The 21,996-nt window shown below is 37.2% G+C and overlaps 1 protein-coding gene and 1 long non-coding RNA gene across 2 annotated transcripts in view; both read right to left on the bottom strand.

Annotated features, from left to right (window-relative positions):
- LOC125262708 overlaps positions 1-12,529 on the bottom strand; it is a 32,017-nt gene extending 19,488 nt beyond the window's left edge. The window contains exons 1-3 of the mRNA XM_048181524.1: positions 12,402-12,529; positions 10,263-10,358; positions 5,831-6,122 (exon numbers count right to left, since the gene is read on the bottom strand). Of these exons, the coding sequence (XP_048037481.1) occupies positions 5,831-6,122; positions 10,263-10,323 (353 nt within the window). The 5' untranslated portion in view covers positions 10,324-10,358; positions 12,402-12,529. The remainder of the gene's footprint in view (positions 1-5,830; positions 6,123-10,262; positions 10,359-12,401) is intronic.
- LOC125262504 lies at positions 2,381-3,865 on the bottom strand. Its single transcript, XR_007183581.1, has 2 exons — positions 3,524-3,865; positions 2,381-3,300 (listed from the first exon to the last, which is right to left on the bottom strand). It is a non-coding gene; the product is annotated as an uncharacterized LOC125262504 (long non-coding RNA).
- Positions 12,530-21,996: the final 9,467 nt, after the last annotated feature.

Below are 21,996 nucleotides of genomic sequence, written 5' to 3'. Positions count from 1 at the left end.
ACTTGAGAAGCAAAATCCTAAATAAAGTGGGTTTATGTTTAAAACAAGAAAAAATATCTGCCAATGGGGTCATAACAATAAACTTAATTTAAGTGGGAAACTAGTGTATTTTTCTGACCATATTGGCAGGTATTTTTTCTCATTTTCAGCAAAAACTCTTAATTGTGATACATTTTTCATTGCTTCTCAAGTAAAAGTATCTTAATTTAAGAATATTTAGATATTTGTACTGGAAAACAAGACAAAAGCACTGAGTAAGAAAATAATTTTTTGCAGTGTTGTCACTTTCTAAGATGCATAAATTAACCAAAGCTTTAAATAATAACATACAAATGTGTTTTATACCCTACAGTGGTACTTATGAAACATGCACTTTCATATTTGGTAGTGATCCAGGTTAAGTGATTATTTTAAGTGCCTATATTAATATACATCTTGTGTATATCTATTTTTGTTTTTGTAATTCTACTTGTTTACATTAAGTCATTTCCATAATTTGTGTATAATTACACCCTGCTGTAACAGTATACCTTACTAACAGTGACATATAATCATGTCAGACCTGTTATTATAACTGTACGCCACAATCTCTGAAATCCACACCACACGACAGGCTTTGCATAAACACAAATGATTTAAAAAACTGAACGGTGTTGTTTCACCCAAGCGAGCGTCACCAAAGAGCCAGGTTACTCTTATACAAATACAATGTTTACTTATTTAACATTAGCTGAATGTTGTAAATGATATTAAAAAGGTCAACAGATCTGGCCAGAGCCTCTTAACTACTGATCACAGATCAGTACATGCCTTAAATAACATTCTGTGTGCTTACATTTTCTTTGCTCTCCTACCTCAAGACAAACAAATCTGTAAAGACTGACAACAGAGGTGAAATATTCAGCATATTTAATATCTTTGAGATCAAGGTGACACAATTTCTAGAGTTAAAAGGCCCGTTCACACCAAGAATGATAACTATATTTGCGTCCACACCAGCAAGCGATAACGGTCTGTTTATTCTAAACACTTGCTCTGCGGTTTCAAAGTGTGTCCAACATGTTTTTGCTGTTCTTGTTGCATTTACACGACTTTAACCAGCAGATGTCCTCATCATGCTATGTTTGAGTGAATAGCTTGTGTAATCAATCTAATCTACCAGTGAATTTAGCTGACAAAGTCAATATAGTGGAATAAAACAACACCTTTTTCACTTCAACTTCAAAGGAAGCAAGACAGTGTTGTCAAAACTAGCGCTGATACCTGAGGTCATTTTATGTTACACTGTTTGCTAGTCATTATCGTTATTGTGGACTCTATGCTATTATTTTATATTTAGAACGATTTTTAAAAGTATATCTTTATTATCTTTATAGTTCATATATCATATGATATATATTATTCTTGGTGTGAACGGGCCTTTACTGCAGACTGACATGTAACAGACATTGTAAAAACTGAATGTTAATTTTTCAAATGTATTTTAATACTCTGGTGGCTTGTATTTCACACCAGACCAGAAAACGAGAGTGTCTTAACTTGTAGTATGCAACACTTTTAGAAGTTAGAAGTACCTCAGTCATAGTAAATAATGTGTATTTCGCCTTCACCGCACATCATGTGTGATTATGGGAGAGTAACTGTCTTGAATTTACAGACAGGTCTGACTGTCAAAACTATCATTTGTGCCTGTGGTTCTTGATTAAGTTGAAAGACATGTTTTAGATATACTGTAATGCATTATATCTGATACCACGTTGCAGCCAAATCTTGATATAGTGTTTATTTGATTTTTTTTAAACAGTTTTCATAGCTGACCCATGTTCTGCCAGGAAAGGATTTTATTTTGTGTTTCTGTATCAGTGATCAGAATGCATTCCAAATGTGTGACCTAAAATATGCATTAATTGTCATGCTAACGAAAAATACATTGTGCCTTCAGCTCATGTTCTGATCCAGAATAAATTATGCTGACTGGACAAATGAGTCTATTTCTCTTTGTAAATATATTATTCAGAAATTAATGTTTATTTTTTTATACAATGCACTTACATAAATGATGATGCCACTATGGTGCCATGGTGTGTGTGAGTGTGTGTGTGTATGTATATGTATATATATATTATATATATAGATGGCCAAGTAAAATGTTCAATTTTACTTCAGCATAATGAATTGCACAATTTACCCCCATGTGGCTCAACTTATCCTCTCCCTAGGCTCAATTTACCCCTATTAGATCATGCCAAAATGTTAAATCATATGGTTCTTCACGTCAGAAATATCAAATATATTGGATGTGACCCTGAATGCCAAAGTCTTCTATCAGCCTGAGAGTTTGACTGAGAAATCCAGAGAAGAATAGAAGCAGGAGACAAAGTGATGAGAATAAAAAGAGCAGACTTTATTGAATAATCTTAGTTGCGTATGTTTTAATGCTCAGACTTCATCTGACCATCACAAATCCAACAAGTGTTATTATATTAAGGGAAAAACAATGAAAAATGACTTCTTCACATCATCGTCCAGTGATGTTAAAAACCCTGAAATGGAGACATTTTCTTTTCTCTTTCTCATGAAGACAAACATCCCTTCAAACCACACAATCATAAGATTAAACAACAATAGAAAGGAAATTAGTATGATAAAATATAAAAACATAAAATTACATAAATTAATAACAATGAAATGATTAAATGATAAATGGTATAAATTAAGTAGGCTATTGAGAATCCTTAGATCACAAGAAATGCTTCAATACATCAAACAAAACTTATTCTGCAAACCCCATTTCCAGAAAAGTTGGGATATTTGGGATATTGTAATTGAAGGCTCAGTTCTGTGAGTTTAAATTTGTCTTTGGCTTCAACACACAACACACACAAATAAAACACATCATACATTACAAACATACAATCTTTTCTTTTGTGTATTGTAATTTCTCTAATGTCCCTCTTCTGTGGAAATGAGGTTTGTGAATCTTGAATGGTCTGCGAGTGAGTAAAGTATCAACAGATTCTCATTTTTGGGTCAACTATTCTTATTTAACTATAAAAAGAGTCCCATGGCTTCGTACGGTCTCTTGTCAAATACTTGAGTTTTTAGATGATAGAGCCCTGTTGGGTTTAATTAAACAAGGCAATGATCTGGCCTACAAAGAGAGTTTAAATTATTATTATTAGCTCATGTGATTTAAAACTGAATGTGGGTAAAACCAAAGCATTGCTTATTGATTTCAGAAAGAAGAGCTCCTCCCAGTGATTACTCCGGGTCAGAAGACAGATCTCTTGATGTCTCTAGCTGTTGAAAAGAGAACAAGAGTTACATGAGAAAATGTGCTTCATTTTGAAGGTCATCCACTACATGATTTAATGGACTAAGAGGAGCTCTACTGAACTCCTCAGAAGGTCTTTTGGGTCTGTCAATGATTCACTTTTTATGGCTTATTTATTGATTGATTTTTGTGCTTTAACAGTTATTTATTGTTTGTACATGAATGTAATCCAGGAGTCAGCTGTCTAACCTGTTACAGCTGTTTCCCTCACGAAAGCCTTTGATCTTTTTAGACACTTCTTTGAAGTCCTTCAGGATGTTCTGGATCATTTTCTTCAATGCAGCTCTGATCTCATTGAACTGTTTCACATGTTTGTTTTGGTCCTTTTTCAGCCAGCGATCACAGGCCATTGGGTCCACAAACACATTATGGTTCACCATATTATTGGCTATGCTCTGCACCTGCGAACGCTTTTTCTGGAGTTCGTATTTGTCACCTTGGTTGTTAGATGTACAACCCTTGAGGTATGCCACAAGTGCCTCTCGGAGCTCCCTCACGTACTCTCCGTACACAACTGCATTATAATCCTCATAATTGTCCTCTGGACTACAGAGACAAACACACCAAAAAAAAAAAAAAAAAACACACCTAAAGATTATTTTTGACAAGGGGAGAAAGCACTGCAATCACTGCAGCAGTGAAATGATATATATTTAAATAAAAATAAAGAAATCACTGCTGTGGCTAGATGGTTGAATGTAATTGATAAGTCTGTGTGAGACAGGTTGTTTGGAAAGCAATGTTTTATTGTATTATTGAATTATTATTGTTGATAAGGGGATCGGCAGGAGATTAAATTTGGGAACTTCTGTGGGCTAAAAATAAGAAAAACTGACTGATTAGGCTGGAGGGGTGTGGGTAAATTAGCAATGAATATTGAATGGCTGCTTATTAACGGATCTGTTTATAATATATACAGTACAGTATAGTAGCCTACTGTATTGGAGAAAGACAAATGGATCAAATTTAGAATTGCAAGTAGATTTGGAGCATCTGAGAAATCTGAAGAAAGTGAGGATGAATAGAGTGTCGAGTGATCTGTTGGTGGTTTCTGAGTGATTTCCTGAACAAAGGAGGAATAAGCATTTGCTTACTTCACAGGTAAGTGGTAAACAAGAACGAGATTTGTGGGCTATTAATAGCAAGGCACTGCTGACCAAAAATTGGTTTGCAGAAAATTGAGAGGAAGATTTACTGGAACATCATGTAGAGAGGCACTGGGGTACATATGGAGCCAATGCTCTACATTTCTGAAAGGCAGAATTTGAGAGAGATTTGAATTTTAAATTCAGCTATATGTTCTGCTTTATTTATAAACTAATTGCAAGCGGAAGACCAGATTAGCCGTCTGAGGAATGGCATTAGTTTAATCTGCGAGTTGTTTCAATGGAAGAGAAAGCTTTTGGAGGCCCATTCTTTCCCACAGGGTATCAGCCATGATGAGCGGAGGGAGAAATTACTGCTGTGGCAGTGAAGTAATACGGTTTAATAGCAAATGCTGCGTAATGTTAATGGTAATGTAACAGGTGAGATATGATACAGACTGTTTCGCCCTCTCATAGTATTAGATGTTGTACTGTCTGTCTTGTCAAACTTGATTTATTATAAATGAGCACACTGATGGTGTACATACAGCATTATGAAGACAGATTTTAGATTCTAATCACGAGTCAAAGTTTTGTAGCATTGCATCATGCAGCGAGATTCAGCGCAGATGCAGTGGACTTTAAAAACATTTGGCCTGTTGGATGTATTCCAGATTCTTATGAAACTTAACCAACAATGGTTTGTCAGGTTCTGGGAAAGTTAGGATAAGGACAGATATAAATCGGCACTTGAGCTCAGAAAAGGCAGCTTCAGCTTCATGGGTCCAGAAGAACTTTACTCTTCCTCCCTTTGGTGAGTGCAGAAAGCAGAGCGTCCACAGAACTAAAGTTTCTATGGAAATGAGCAAAACTGAGAAACCACTGATGTCCCTGACACATGACAGAACGAGCCAATCAGTCACGGCTTGACCCTTCCAAGGATCCATTTGGATCAGGTCTGTTTCCACTATAAATCCTAATTTTTCTATGGAAAGTAAAACACCAAAGAAGACATTTCTAACAACCCTGCACCTTCAGACACAACACACAGGGCTATGGCTAAACATTCTGAAGTGTGGTTACAATTCAGAAAACTAGATGCAGTCAACGCTTTTTTCAATATGTCCATAAAAACTGAAACATGCTTACTCCAGACCGTATATGATACAGAACAGCACAAGATATGGTCTTTCGTGACATTTGAATTGTACTACACCGCACACATAACAGTGTTCACAATATGGATTGTGTGCAGATGTGGTCTGCATGAGTGTGAGAGCTGTGACATTAAACCTTAATTTTTTATCATGATAATTATTTATATCACTTTATCATCCAGACCTACTACACTTACACTCTAAAGTTTCTACACACTATAGCTCTCATCTCACCTGAGCACACACACACTGACCTGAAGTGGGCCACCATTTTATTGCTAATTGCATCTTGTTGAGTTTGGCTGAGGGGCTTCAGGTCCTCTATCAGGTTATTCAGCTGCTCGTAGCCCCCCACATCTTTCAGCAGGTCCTCCAGAACACTGCGGGGGAACTTAAGGAGGTTGTTGTTGAAGACATGCTGGCCCCGGTCTGCTAGCTCGTGAGAAGCAGTCGCCCTGCGAGTAGAACCAATGGCATCTAGTGCTTGCTGGGCGGCGTTTTGAAGCTGATTCCTCTCAAAATTGCCATCACATATCAGATTCTGACCTGTCAGGAAACACAGTGGTGACATGCAAACATTCACAAAGTAATTTATCAGGTACTGATCCTTTAGTTCATGTGTGCATAGAACAAAACTGTATAACTATTTCAAGGATGGATAAAACAGACATTGTAGATTGTGATTTAGGAGAATAGGTAGGTAATACCTTTAGAGCACACACACACACACACACACACACACACACACACACACACACACACACACACACACACACACACACACGTTTGTTTTTGTGAATTGTGGGGACATTCCATAGGCGTAATGGTTTTTATACTGTACAAACCGTATCTTCTATCACCCTACACTACCTCTACCCCTAAACCTACCCATCACAGGAAACTGTGCACACTTTTACTTTCTCACAAAAACTCATTCTGTATGATTTATAAGCCTTTTGAAAAGTGGGGATATGGGTAATGTCCTCATAAGTCACCCTCTCCTTGTAATACCTATGTCATACCCATGTCATTATACACATTTGTGTCCTGATATGTCACAAAAACAAGCACACACACACACACACACACACACACACACACACACACACACACACACACAGAGGTGGGTAGAGTATCCAAAAACTGTACTCAAGTAAAAGTACAAGTACTTAGAGAAATATTTACTCAAAGTAACTTAGCTACATTTGAAAGAAGAAAGAGAAAACTCTTTACATGTGCTCGCTGAACATCTGAACACAAACAATGATCAAATGCACATTGACGGATCTTCTTCCGTCTGTTCTCCAAAATGTAATCAAATGTATATTTCTGCAGGTGCTGGTTAACTGTGTCAACGCAAAGGCGTTCATTTTCAAGACGAACCGCGGGTGTTCATTTCATAATCTCTGAACAATGGTATCTTATTTAATGTATAAATTAAGATATATGTCCTTAAAAACGGTACAGAAAAGCTACTTTGTTATCGTGGCGTAATAATCTGTTTGGTCGTAAAATGCTATTGTCTGTATGAATTGAAATCAAATGAAATCAATACCTGTGTGGAATTGTTCACAGACAGCATACGCAGTTCAACTAATAAAGATCTTCATCGCTGGCAAGCAATAGGATGCACTTACAGGTTAGCTTTTAATTGACTGTACCCAGACAGCAACATAGTGTTGGCCCAGATCCAGCATATATCCAGTCCGCATGTAATCCACATGTACCGGATGTGGGCCAAATCTGGGCCGCATTATGTTGCTGTCTGGGTAGGTCCACTGCCACTTCATCCAACGCTTCGAGTGAAGCCACTTCGGACGATTCAGTGCGTGCAGGAACTGAACAATTCATTCAAACTGATTCGCGAACCAATTTACCCTGCGTTCCATTCAGAAGGGCTCATGCACTAATCTCTTCAAAGGGTTTATTTAGGTTTATCGCACCATATATATATCATATATATATGGTATATTATATACCATATGTATATTGTGTCTCTGTATTTTAAAGGTGCCATAGAACATGTTTTCACAAGATGTAATTTAAGTCTAAGGTGTCCCTTGAATGTGTCTGTGAAGTTTCAGCTCAAAATACCACATATATTTTTTTTTAATAAATTTTTTTAACTACCTATTTTGGGGCATTATTATAAATGCGCCGATTCAGGCTGCGGCCCCTTTAAATCTCACGCTCCCCGTCCCCGAGCTCTCGACTCTATAATACATTGCATAAACAAAGTTCACACACCTAATATAACCCTCAAAATGGATCTTTACAAAATGTTCGTAATGCATACTGCATGAATGCGTCGGATCATGTGAGTATAGTATTTATTTGGATGTTTACATTTGATTCTGAATGAGTTTGATGGTGCTCCGTGGCTAAAGCTAACATTACACACTGTTAGAGAGATTTATAAAGAATGAAGTTGTGTTTATGAATTATACAGACTGCAAGTGTTTAAAAATGAAAATAATGACAGTCTTGTTTCCGTGAATACAGTAAGAAACGATGGTAACTTTAACCACATTTAACAGTACATTAGCAACATGCTAACGAAACATTTAGAAAGACAATTTACAAATATCACTAAAAATATCATGATATCATGGATCATGTCAGTTATTATTGCTCCATCTGTTTTTTTCCCCCGCTATTTTCCTTGCTTGCTTACCTAGTCTGATGATTCAGCTGTGCACATCCAGACGTTTTGCCCTTGTCTAATGCCTTGAACATGGGCTGGCATATGCAAATATTGGGGGCGTGCATATTAATGATCCCGACTGTTACGTAACAGTCGGTGTTATGTTGAGATTCGCCTGTTCTTCAGAAGTCTTTTAAACAAATGAGATTTATATAAGAAGGAGGAAACAATGGAGTTTGAGACTCACTGTATGTTTTTCCATGTACTGAACTCTTGTTATTCGACTATGCCAAGATAAATTCAATTTTTCATTCTATGGCACCTTTAAACATTTGAATGGACTGATAAAGGGAGCTATAAAGTATTTTTTGTTGAAGTACAATGTAGTTTTGACCATAATAATGTGTTAAATCTAAGTCGTATAAATGTTACAGTAGTATAGAAAAATGTTATACATACATTTATGGGTAAAATCGAACTTTTTTTATTGACAAAGGCAAAAGTTACAATTCAAAGAATTAACAACAATAATAGAATTATAAACAAACACAAAAACAGTAAAGAAAAAAAAAAAAAAAATGAGCCAGAGGTAATTTAACATAAATTAATATTGAAAAAAAGGAGGAGAAAGGTCCCTTTTTTTCTTCCTTGTACATCATAAAAAGGCATAAATGGAGGGTGTATGGCGTTATTTTACTGTCTAATGTCAAGAGCACATTATTGTGACGCGAGAGCACATCAATGCGCGAGCGCAAATCTGTCTACTCGCGCGCGGATTTCCTTTGCTCTCGCGCAAAACTGGACGCGCGCTCTCAAATATACAGTGCTCTCTTATGAACTGCCTCTCCTCTCGCTCAGATATTGCGCATCAGCCAGTGTTTAATCCAGAAGCTAATTAATTTCTGCAAGAGCACGGAAAGATTCACGAGCGCACAGGACAGAGCTTGAGCGCGCAGGACACAGTTTGAGCGCGCACACGTAATATCTCAGCGAGAGGAGAGGCAGTTCATAAGAGAGCACTGTATATTTGAGAGCGCGCGTCCAGTTTTGCGCGAGAGCAAATGAAATCCACGCGCGAGTTTTTTAAAAGAGCAATAGCATCCATCACTATGGCAAAGTCGCATGGGGTGTTACAGGAATAGAATATTTAGTTAAAAATTCAGAATAAGAAAACAAAAGACCATTTGAATTTACATGTTGAGAAACCAAAAGAATATTATTAGTAAACCAACCTGGGGAAAAAAAGAGTTTTATTTTTATATCAGATATCATGGTTATTCCAAATACTGTACCTGTGGGGACTAAAATTATGTTTGTAAATTAAATGCCAAGCTAGAAGCATCTGCTTATGGAAATTTGATAATTTGATGGGCAATTTAGAAATATTGTAGTTACATACTAGGGGAGACCACCAACTTTAGAAAAAATATAGTTAGGAATAGTGTTCAATATGGATTCAGAATCAGTCAAAAATTGCCTCAACCAATTGATCTTAAACATATTGTTTAAAGAAGCAAAGTCACGAAAGTTAAGACCTCCCTGATCAAAGTTAAGTAATGTCTCTTGTGTTTCCACAAAAAGTCAAAGAGCATTCTATCAACCTTCACACAAATTGACTACATACAAGGAAAGAGCAGGGCAGGTCAATCGAGAAACACCTTCAGCTTTAGTGTGGAGAGCCCTTCCTCATAAAGACCCTTTGGAGCCAGGAGTTAATTATTTTTCTTAACTTTAGTAATTACTGTATCGAAGTTTCACATTTATCTAAATTCAAAAATAAATCGAAAGCTTTAGAGAATACTTTAATAAGATCAAGAGCGATAGGGATCTGTAAGTAATTTGTTAATAAGAGTGTAGTATCGTCAGCTAATTGGGTTATAAGAATCTGTTTATCAGCTATATTAAAGTACAGATTTTTCATTATAAATGTACTCAAGTTAAAGTAAAAGTACCCACATTTAAATCTACTCTAAAAAGTACAAATTTTCCAAAAAACTACTCAAGTAAATGTAACAAAGTAAATGTTGTTCGTTACTACCCACCTCTGACTACAACCCCCAAAACTGTGGCCAAAGCCAGCAAGAGCTTCAAAATAGGAATCATTGTGGTCTCACTCAGGTCCTTTACTAGTCAGCAATCTGTATAAAAAAAACATTAAAAAAAAACAAATTTCACCAAATGGACCCAGAAATGTGTTTTTGACTGACAAAAGTCTATGTATAAATTTGCAGGGGGTTGGGGAGGGGGTGGGTCACGTTCATGTAAACACGTTAACTTGTTTTCCTTTATCAGGGTAGAGTTGAAACACCTTAATTAACTTGCGTACGCAACAAGTCTGATCTGTGATATTTGCGCCCTCTTCGATCATGTTAAATTTGAAGTACATGCGGTTCTCCAGTCCGAAGACATTGGCCAAAGGCAAGTTTTTCACTTCACCACGTCGCTTTCACATTGAATAGCTTCTCATCCTTACATGACGGTTAAAGTTAACTTACATTTTCGTAAACCTTAATCTGTGCTCTAAACACTGACATATTGCATGACTTTGTGTTCATCTGTTTTATTATTGCTGTTTGCAATTGTTCAATGTTTTTTACTTTTACTCAACTTTTCAACTGTTAATATTAAAATGATTGACTGAAATTAAATATTGTATCGCTGTTTGCCATTACTGTATAATGTTTTTCAAATGAACTACTTTTAACTAAACAAATAATCAGATAAAATGCTGAATGAAAATAAAAACTGTTGAATTCTCATTTTTAAAGGTATTTTACATTTGCAGTGAATTGGTTAGGCAGCTTTACAGCATTCCGGATGGGTGTCTCAACTGTACCCGCTTCTTGTGTTTATGAGCTAATTTTGGCAAATATGACCTACATATGGATGTTAATAATTATTAATATTTTAGTAGACAAGTAAAGGAAATGTCATATGAAAAATCACTTCTTTTCAGTCCCTAGTTTTGGTGTGGTAACGGAAAAAGCAAAAAGTGTACCAACTGTACCCAGTGTACCCTAAGGACCAGGTCAAAGGCTTAAGCATAAACCGATCGTCACAGCTAGATTTTTGCCCCCTACACCGATTTCGTCCAGCATGTAAACACATTAACCTGCGTCCTGTCAGCTTATTGAAGTATACATGTGTGATATGTGACAGGAACGCATCCTTAACATGGATTTACACGTATCCAACCTGTTGAAAAAAACAGCATATGATGGATAGGTATGTTTTGAAGCATGGAAGCTGGTTTATTTGTAATTTACTCACCCCATGTCATCCAATATGTTTATGGCTTTCTTTCTTTCTTCAGGTGAAAAGAAATGAAGGTTTTTGAGGAAAACATTCCAGGATTTTTCTCCATATAGTGGACTTCACTGGGGTTCAACGGGTTGAAGGTCCAAATGTCAGTTTCAGTGCAGCTTCAAAGAGCTCTACATGATCCCAGACGAGGAATAAGGGTAGTTTATTTTTGACCTTTCCAACATGATTACATAATGCGTGGCGCATCGCAGAGCAGTGCAAAATGAGGATTTGTGGTTAAAAAGTATATAAATTTAAATTTTTTTTATTCAGAAAATGACTGATCATTTCTGTAGATAAGACTATTATTCCTTGTCTGGGATCATGTAGAGCTCTTTGAAGCTGCACTGAAACTGACCCCCCCCCCAAAAAAAACCTTAATTTCTTTTCAACTGAAGAAAGAAAGACATATATGATATAAATATGATATAAATTATCAGGAAATTTTAATTCAGAAGTGAACTAATCCTTTAAGGAAGCGTTGCGTCATATTCAGGAACTGATTTTGATTGCATTTTTGCCACAATCTAATTTCAGACTCTGATGAGAATAGACTATAATTTCAAAAGTGAAAACTAAAAAATTAAAACATTTTAATAAGAACAAAGGTTAGTAGCACAATACAATTAACAGTGAAAATTATTACTGATTTAAATATTACTGAATTTATAAAAATTGCATTGTGTTTATAAACCTGTGAAGATGAAGCACCCCTGACCACATTAGAAGAGATCAGCAAGCATTCTTTCGCAGTTAACAAGCTAACATTATTGATCAAATCTGCCAAGTAAATTGAATCTGGAAAATGGATGCCATCATTCAACTACAAATTCACATAGTATTCAATTTATTAACAGCAATAATAAGCTGGTAGTTACCTCTTGTCAGCTACAGTCGTATCGTCTGACTGCAAGTCGAGGAGGCAGAAAGTGAAGTGAGGAGGAGCACAGTGTGGAGGTGAGTAAAACCAGTGTAAGAATATTGGGTAACACTTTACTTGAAGGGGTGTGCATAGGACTGACATGACACCTTCATAATCATAAATATGAAGGAGGTTTTATGCATGTTTATGACAACTGTCATTAAATGTCATTCGCTCAATTATGTCATTTTTAATGCAAAGATGACATTGTTTGAGATGTCTGAGTTATGACAACTTGACATGAACCAATACATCATAACCTGTCAGTGTCTTTGTCATGAAAACTTGACATTATTTAGCTTTATGGGTTAACATTACATTAAACTGTCATGTGGTTGGTTTTGACATTGGCTGTCATGAGGCCATTATAATAGTGTCATGAATATTTATCTTGACCTCAACTACAGCGGTACAAATTGAATTTGTCATTAAAATGTCATTAAGTGACAATACTCTGACAAAAAATTTTATAACAGCGTCATGAATATTTTTCATTTCACGCTTTTTTTTTTTCTTTTTTTTAAAGTTTCCTCCAACAGAAGGTCAGATAATAGACAATTTCAAATTTCTTAAAAAAGATGACACTGTTACAAAATAATGGTAACACTTTATTTTAGGGTCTTTTAACTAGTAGCTTATTACTATTAGCATGCATATTACTAGAATATTGACTATTTAGTAGTAATTATTAAGCACATATTAATGCCTTACTCTACATGACCTTATTCTAGATTCCTACCCAATACCTAAACTTAACAATTAACTATATTTATAAGCAGTAAATTGGGAGTTTATTGAGGGAAAAGTCATAGTTAATCGTTTATATATGTGTTCCCTATACTGAAGTGTTACCAAAATAATGTAATGTAATGTTAACCCATAAAGCTAAGTAGTTTCTTAAGTTTGATAATTAATCTGTTATGTCACATTTATGACAGGTTAAAATATCTTGGTAATGTCAAGTTGTCATGACAAAGACACTGACAGGTTATGATGTATTGGTTCGTGTCAAGTTGTCATAACTCAGACATCTCAAACAATGTCATCTTTGCATTAAAAATGACATAATTGAGCGAATGACATTTAATGACAGTTGTCATAAACATGCATAAAACCTCCTTCATATTCATGACATGTGTCATGTCATGATTATGAAGGTGTCATGTCAGTCTTATGCACACCCCTTCAAGTAAAGTGTTACAGAATATTGTTTTTGTTTTTATAAGCAAATATTAAGCAAATACTTCAAACTTGGTAAACAGGAAGCAGTTCTAACTGGAATTGGTAAGTTATTCCATAGACTAGAACCAACAACAACGAAGGCTCAATCATGCTTTTTTAGAGAGGTTTTGAAAATAAAATCATCTGACAGTCCAGCTAGAACCAACAGTTCTGTCAGGCTGGAAACCAGCTAAAAAAAAACAGCCAAACAGAAAATAAACGAGTGGTCAAACCCCCTCTAGGTGATTATCAGCAAATATAGAACGTAAAACTAACTGCACAGCAGCTCTTAAAGAATAGTGTCAATGCAGGCAGATGCAGGCAGACTGTTACATATCAAATGTAAAGTGTCAAGTGTCCTCAACTAAGCAAGCCAAATAGCTTAGTCAGGGTCTAACATACATGTTGCAAGTAAAGAAGTTCATAAAGTCATTACTGCTCTTTGGAAGCATTTCTTGTTAATTTAGCCACTGTATCAAATAGATACCTAGGGTTGTGCTTATTTTCTTCTAAAAGTTTGGAAAAATAGGCAGATCTAGTGGTTTTTAAGGCCGTTCTGTACTCAATCATTCTCTGTCTCCACGAAATGTGGAAAACTTCTAGTTTTGTTTTCTTCCAGCTGCGCTCCATTTTTAACAGCCTTTTAAGAGCCTCTTAACTACTGATCACAGATCAGTACATGCCTTAAATAACATTCTTTAGGATTATTTTCTTTTCTAGGATTGTTTTCTAGGATTGTTTTCTTTAGGATTATTATTAGGGCCAAAGCCCTGTAAAGGGCACACACATCAGAATCGTCGACCATCAGGGCCGGGCAGAAGTAAACTTGCATAAGTGAGCAGAAAAATCTAGACATGTATCTTACTATTACCTGAGACTGACATTAAATTTGTCTTTAAAATTGCAGGTTCTTTGATTTGGCTCTATTAATTAATTAAATAATAAAAGAGAAGTGTTAGGATTACACAACATCAGCAATCACAGACATTTGCAATAAGGCTGGATTAGATTTCTCAGAGCACTGTGGAGTTTGCACAAACAACAGTATGTAATTTGCTCTAAAATATTTATAGGGGTTGTCTGAGAAAAAAAACAGACATGTCAGATTAGGATGATATTCTGCACTCATTTGAAATTGACTTATAACATTCTATGACATCAAAGTCATCTCAATTTAAACGAACTAGTAAGGTCATATACTGTTAACGTATTTTGAATTTCTTTACTACTAGCATTATTCACTGGCTAAAGTGTGTCCTCCAGGTAAACTTCTGCCCACTTTTCGTAACAATCTGATTTTATCTTCATGAGGGATGTCGGCTTCTATCGAAAGCCACATACTCAAAATTGGCACCCCATCTTTTTGGGCTTCTATCAAATCCTTTTTCAATTGGGCATATATCCTCTGTACCTGTGAGTTGTCTGGACTTTTCTAAGGCCTCGGCTGTAATTGCATGGCCAGTGCAAGTGCGAACTAACCGTGTAGTTGAGTGTTCATCAAGTCTTGCAGTTTCCACTGCTTTCATAATGCAGTTTGCATAACTGCTGCATTTTTCATCTGATGTTACACCCTCCTGAGCTCAAGCTTTCCTGCCCTCTTATTACTTAACCTTACTTCTCTAAGATTGTTATCTGATGACTCACTACTTTGACTGTCACTCTCTTCTGTTGTGTCTTGCTCAATAGAATCTGACAGCCGTTCTTGTGACCCTTGATCTTGAACTCTTGGGGTTCAAGATTGTCTTCCCAAGGTGCAGTAGGTTTCATCTTACTTATGGATTCTGCTAGCCTTGGCTGTACTTTATACCTCTCTTTTTGCTGTTTAATAATAGTTTTTATTAGGGCCCAAGCCAATTAATGGCGCTGGGCCCTCTTGATCCCCTAAGGATTATTATCTTCAGCTTTGGCTTTGGCCCTATTTTTTTCCTTAGGAAAATTATTATTTTTTCGACTATTCAGGCATTTTTGAGTCCCTTAACATCCTCAAAAACTCTAGAAATTTTGCAAACACATCCGAATCTTCGGCCATCAGGGCCGGGCAGAAGCTGGTACCTGGGCGTGGCAGGGGGACTCGACAGCACCCCCTTGAGTAGTGTCTAAAAACTTGGTCCATATATCAAACACACTTGCATGTATTTTTATGAAAATAAAAACACAAGCACATATAGACCTCATCGAGCCAAACAACTTTCATGCTCTAAGTTGTACGCCGGCTCAACAGGAAGTCGACTATTACGAGTTGCTTGAAAAACGTATGCTCTGGAATTTGATATACTCCTCCTAGATGATTATTCCGATCACCCTGGAGACCTACACGCAGGTGCGGGGGGAGGTGCAGACGGGTGCGGAGGTCTCCAGGGCGGGTTTAGGGCCACGTACACACTGCAGCTAAATTCGGTTGTCAGTTCACCTTTTAGTGCTTAATCGCATTCTGTACACACACAGTTCAGTAAAATACGGGAGTGACAACTGCATTCTACAATCGTATTAACTCCCGAAAAATACAGGTAGTGACAACCGCAATTACAGAAATTCTATGCAGTGTGTATGGAACCGAACTGAATAACTAGTTGTTAATGACGTTTACATGCACCGGTGTAACGTGTGTCTCTCGTGTATGCGTGGCGAATCACAGGGAAAGCACAAGCCTATCCAAATGCTTTATGCTGAAAATCGCGATTAATATCGGCTCACTTTATTATCTCCATAAACCCGTTTGCTTTGAGACGAGTTTAAACAACAAGCCCAAAAAGCTTAATGAGTGACCATGGCAACACAGAATGAGTGCCACGCACTCTGTGAAACTATACAAGCATAAACAAAACACGACGCCTCCGTCGACTGTGTTAGTGTTTTTAGTTAAATTGCTGAAAATGTGTTTTGTGTTTTGTCACTTTAATATTACTTTGGTCACGATAACGGATACCAAACATGAGAGACGCCAGAATGTCGCTATGGTTTCCAAGCTGTCAATCATCACATTTTCGAGAGTGAGTCGTGTTCCGTACACATATGTAACAATAATTTAGGGGATTCACTCCCGCATTTAAATGTGGTTGTCACTCCTGAAACTCACAGTGTGTACGTGGCCTAGGAGGGGCCATGGGCAGCCATGGCAGGTCAGGAGTCTTGGGCAGCTGTGAGTGGTCAGGAGGCGTGGGCGGCCTTGACGGGTCAGGAACCGTGGACGGCCATTGCGGGTCAGGAGCCATGGACGGCCATGGCGGTTCAGGGGTCGTGGGTGGCCATGACGGGTTCTGAGCCCTACCCACATGTGTATCCCCCACATGTTGCCCACCCAAGGGGGCGTGGAGTGGACTCGACGGTGGTTGGAGCGGGCTCGGCGGCGGCAGGAGCGGGCTCGACGGCAGCTGGAGCGGGCCCGGCGGCGGCTGGAGCTGGCTCGGTGGCGGCTGGAGCAGGTTTGGCGAGGCCTGGAGCTGCTTGTATTTCTGTGGGGACCGGACGAGGAATACACAATTTTTCTTGAACCTCTTCATTTACAAAATCAGAACAATTCAGGAAGAGAATCAGATTAATTGTCTCAACTGGGGGAAAAAAACACGCAGGTTCACTAAAACGAATCGTGCCCTCATCCAGCCCCCGCCAGAAAACAAGCATTTAACGGGGCATCTGGCCAGTTCACCAAATAAGCAAGCTCGGTAAATTCCTCCACATACCTCTCCAGCGGGCGACCGTCCTGCCGGAACCCACACAGGCGATCCTCCACTGAAGCTTGCTGGAGAGACACGGGAGACTCGGGAAACAGGAATAATCACATAGTTTTAGCTGTTGAAGTCCTTCGGTTATGTCCGTTGCTCTGTCACGTGTGAGGTTGTAGCAGAGATGAAACGTTCATGGACTTCAACAAAACTAGGTATTTTAATGAGACGACAGAGATATACAACTTTCACATAAGCTCTAAACTACAATAACAACTGACAGGGAGTGCAAGGAGTGAGTCCAAGGAGTGAGTCCAACTTAAAGGGAGTGCTGATGACGATAATCAGGTGCAGGGAATCTAGGAATGATGGGAAGGCTGATGAGGGAAGTGCAAACAGGTGAAGAACAAGGAGGAACATGGGAAATGGAGTCCAGGAAGGCGTGGTTGTAACAAACAGGAAATGTGTTATAACATCTGCATACAGTGATTGCTTTTTATGAAACTTTACCTGTGTGTTCTTTATATGATGCTGATCACATGGATGTGGCTATTGTGAGTCAAAGTTATAGCACCACCAATTGGCAGCAGGAAGTGTGTCACTTTCAAAATGCTTTGAGATCACCTTTTTTTTTTTTACCCGTTTTGTTTCAAACTTCATCAGTGTAATGTCAATACACAGCAGATAAAGACCTGTGAAAAGAATCATGATATCTCAAACACTGTTGCCATGGCAACGCATCAAACTTTAATTTTAGTTTTGGGTGCTTTTGAGATTCTTGGCATGCTTCAAATTGCATGAAACTCGACACAATTGTCAGAGATGTCAACCAGTAGACATGGACAAAACCGTAGAAACAGGTGGGGAGGAGGGCCTCTATAGTGCCATCTTTTGACAAAAGTGGGGGGATAGTTTAAACTACAGTCACCAAACTCGGTACACATATTGTTCTCATTAAGCTGGACAACTTTCTAATTTACAGTCATTAGCTCTGACCAACAGAAAGTTTTACACCCTTGATCAGTTATTTATCCCTTTTATTGCAGACTCTCTGTGCCTCACAGTTGCCAACCCTAACTGTGTGTTCACAACGCCGGCGGCGAGAGCGTCAAAGTGACGCTAGTCATTCATTTTCAATGAGAGCCGGCGGCGAGCTCCGGCAAGAGCGGCGCGGCGCGTCTTGGACGGTGAGAGCGTCGAGGAGAGTTGAAATCAGGTTAACTTTATGGTAATGAGCTGAGACGCGGTTCGGCGGCAACCATTTGGAAATTTAGAGGTCCTCGCTCAAGAGGCTTCCGATTGGTTGACGCGACTTGTCATTTACTTTGACCCTCCCGTCGGCGGCGGTTTGAACGAACAGTACAGCGTTGTTGGCAGGGCGGCCAAGGCGACTGTTGACGCTCTCGCCGGCGGCGGTGTGAACGCACGGTAATCAAACACACCTGATGCAGCTAATCAAGCCAGTGTATTTGTAGGCCACTGACAACATAGTATTACATTATTAGTTTGATAATTGGGTTCATTAAAATTTAAAAACACACTGCAAATGATAACTTCACACTCATTTGAAATTGAACTATGACACTATATGAAAATTATTCATTTGAATATCAGAAGTTTGGTGCATAAAATTGATTTACTTCGTGTTTGGGTTGATTTAAATAAGCCTGATATTATTTTCTGAAACATGGCTTAATAGCAGTGTCTCAGATAATGAAAATAATTTAAGCAATTATGTTATTTCTAGATATGACAGGTGCTCCAGGGGAGGTGGTGTGGCTATTTATGTTTCTATAGGTCTTGTATCAGAGTTGATTATACCTACGGTTGATCCTTTATATTTTGAAAGTATTTTTGTTAAGGTGGTTTTTCACTCAAATACATGTGTATTAATGGGTAGCACCCTCTTCACCAGCTGAGTCTCTTAATTGCCTGATTTCTACTATTATTCTTTTGGTAGAAATGAATTAATCTTATTAGGCGATTTCAATAAGAACTGGTTAGATCAGTCATCTGACAAAGAAAAAAAATAAATGTAATAGTTTAAATCTTAGCCAATTACAGTATTTCACAATTGCTAAAACACATTTCTTGAAACCATCACTCATTTTCTCAAAACATTAAACACAAATCCAATCTTCAAACTAATTTCACAAAACTTCTGACTCTTATGGCAAAATCAAACAAAGCTTTCAGATCATACACACATTAAACAATATATAAACACTACAGATCATTCATTAGACACTACATTAAAAAATGGAAAACACAACATCCAGAACATGAGGTTACAGAAAAAAAAAGTATATTGTAACACAGTAAACACATTTTGCCATTACATAAAATGTATAGAAATCACAAGTAATGTGAATTTAAAGTATACTGTATGTACTGCAAGTACAGTATTATATTCAATATTATATAGTATTGAATGTCTGTATATACAGTACTTACATACTGCAAACATACAGCAGTCTAAATGCAAATGACTACAGTTTTTCTCAATTGTTTACACACAAATATTGGTACTTGAGACACAATGACCACAACATGTAACTCATGCACCAACCCCCTGAACCAATTCTGCTAAACTACAAGCACAATTCCTGCTTTACACTCACATTGCAGTTCTAAAACACACTTTTTTCAAAACTCTACACACAATTCTCTGCATTTGGCACAGTTTTCGGGCAGAAAAATCTCTTGTTTTCACAAGGAACACACTGCCATTCAAATGTGCACACTGACTCATCACATGGGCAAACACCTGTCACACATTTTTACAATTAGCAAACAGAGCTTTAGCATAAAAGGGCAACAGGTGAGCTCTTCTGTTTTGGAGCAATGGATGCCAACCATAGTCAGAGGCAGAGCAGCATATATTTTTTTATATATATATATATATACTGTAAACAGTAAAATGAATTACTGTATACAGTAAATTCTTCTGTTGTTTTGTATGTATACCACTGTATGTGCAACTTTGCGTTGGTTTGGATGTGCACTGTACATTGTTTTTGTTGGAAAAATAAAATATATTTGTTACTGTGTATTTGTGTGTTCTGTCTATAAAAACTATTATATATATATATATATATATATATATATATATATATATATATATATATATTTACACTTACATACATAAGTGTGCTGTAAAATATTTGTAGTGTGTGTGTATATATATATATATATATATATATATACTACAAATATTTTACAACACACTTATGTATGTACTGTCTGTAGTAAGTGTAACATTGAACCAAATAAAGACCAAAGTCATTATGATGAATGGAGAAGTGTTTTCCATTCATCATTGTGTTTTACATAGAGCACATCAGTGTTCAACTGGTTCTTATAAATGTCTATTCATATGATGGTTTGTGTGTGTCATTTGAAAACAAAATACCATTTTGAGAAGAAAGAACATTGTTTTGAATGTAAAGTTTCATTTTGCAGGAGAACTGAGGAGTTTTGCCCATTGTGTGTGTGTTTTTTGATTTGTGTGTAGAGTTCTGAGAGTATGAGGCATGCTTTCAGAAAATGTGTGTAAGTAATCGAGAAAAACTGTAAAAGGTCAAAGAAAACTCTAAATGAAAAGCATGATACAGTAAACACACACACACACACACACACACACACACACACACACACACACACACACACAAAAACAAAGTTCAGAGTCAGTGAGAGATTCATTCTGCTTCAGCATCACATCTTCATGTTAGGTCTGCCTAAATCAAGTCAAGTCACCTTTATTTCAATTGCAATTTATACTACACAGATACTAGTCTAGTCTAGTCTAGTCTAGTATAGTATAATATAGTATAGTATAGTATAGTATAGTATAGTATAGTCAAAGCAGCTTTACAGTGATAACAGGTACATGATGATCAGTAATGCAAAGAGGGTTCATTTTGGCTGTACAGCTCGAAAAGAAAATAGTGTCATTGTTCAGCTGAAGTCAGTTCAGTGTTGTTTCACTTACATTGTAAAGACCATCAATTATTATGTAAATTACTGTAATTATTTTCCTCTATAAAGCAGTTCTGCAGAAAACAGTGATGTCATCATCTAGGCTAGCTTAGTTCAGTTCTCATCCTATAATGTCAGTACTGTCAGATCAATAATATTGTTGAATATGTTGAATATTGTTGAGGACATTTTCCACATCACAGGCAATGTCGTCTCTTGCCAGGCAAAGGGAAAAACCTGTGCCGGATCCAGCCTTGACAGCCTTGTCTCCACACCCCTTGCTCTTTCTCCTCATCATCCTCTTACACATACTCTTCCTCCTCTACTTTTCAGATTGTTTCCATCTATTGTTGGTATCATCATTCAGCACCTGTGTCACCTGTGCACTCTGAACTGACCTATATTTTATACAGTTTATTTGATCACATCATTAGAAATAAGTGTGAATAATTTTGAGTTATTGTGTTTAAAGGATGACAAATGTGTTGTAGTTGTGTTTAACTTTTGCCACATGTATTTACCATTTTGCAACACAGTGCAAAATGTGTTTTAGTGAGTAAGAATGTGTTTAGAGTTTTGCAAAAAGAGTGGATGAGATTTGCAAACAGTGTCTTAACTACCTGAACTTGTTTAAGGTTTTGCCTACAAAGTGACTGATTCGACAAATGGGTTTAGGCCACTGAGCATTGG

The sequence above is a fragment of the Megalobrama amblycephala genome, linkage group LG2 (assembly GCF_018812025.1).
Source record: "Megalobrama amblycephala isolate DHTTF-2021 linkage group LG2, ASM1881202v1, whole genome shotgun sequence".
Classification (NCBI taxonomy): Eukaryota; Metazoa; Chordata; class Actinopteri; order Cypriniformes; family Xenocyprididae; genus Megalobrama; species Megalobrama amblycephala.
Note: the sequence above shows the minus strand (reverse complement) of the source record. Positions and strands in the feature narration are given on the sequence as shown.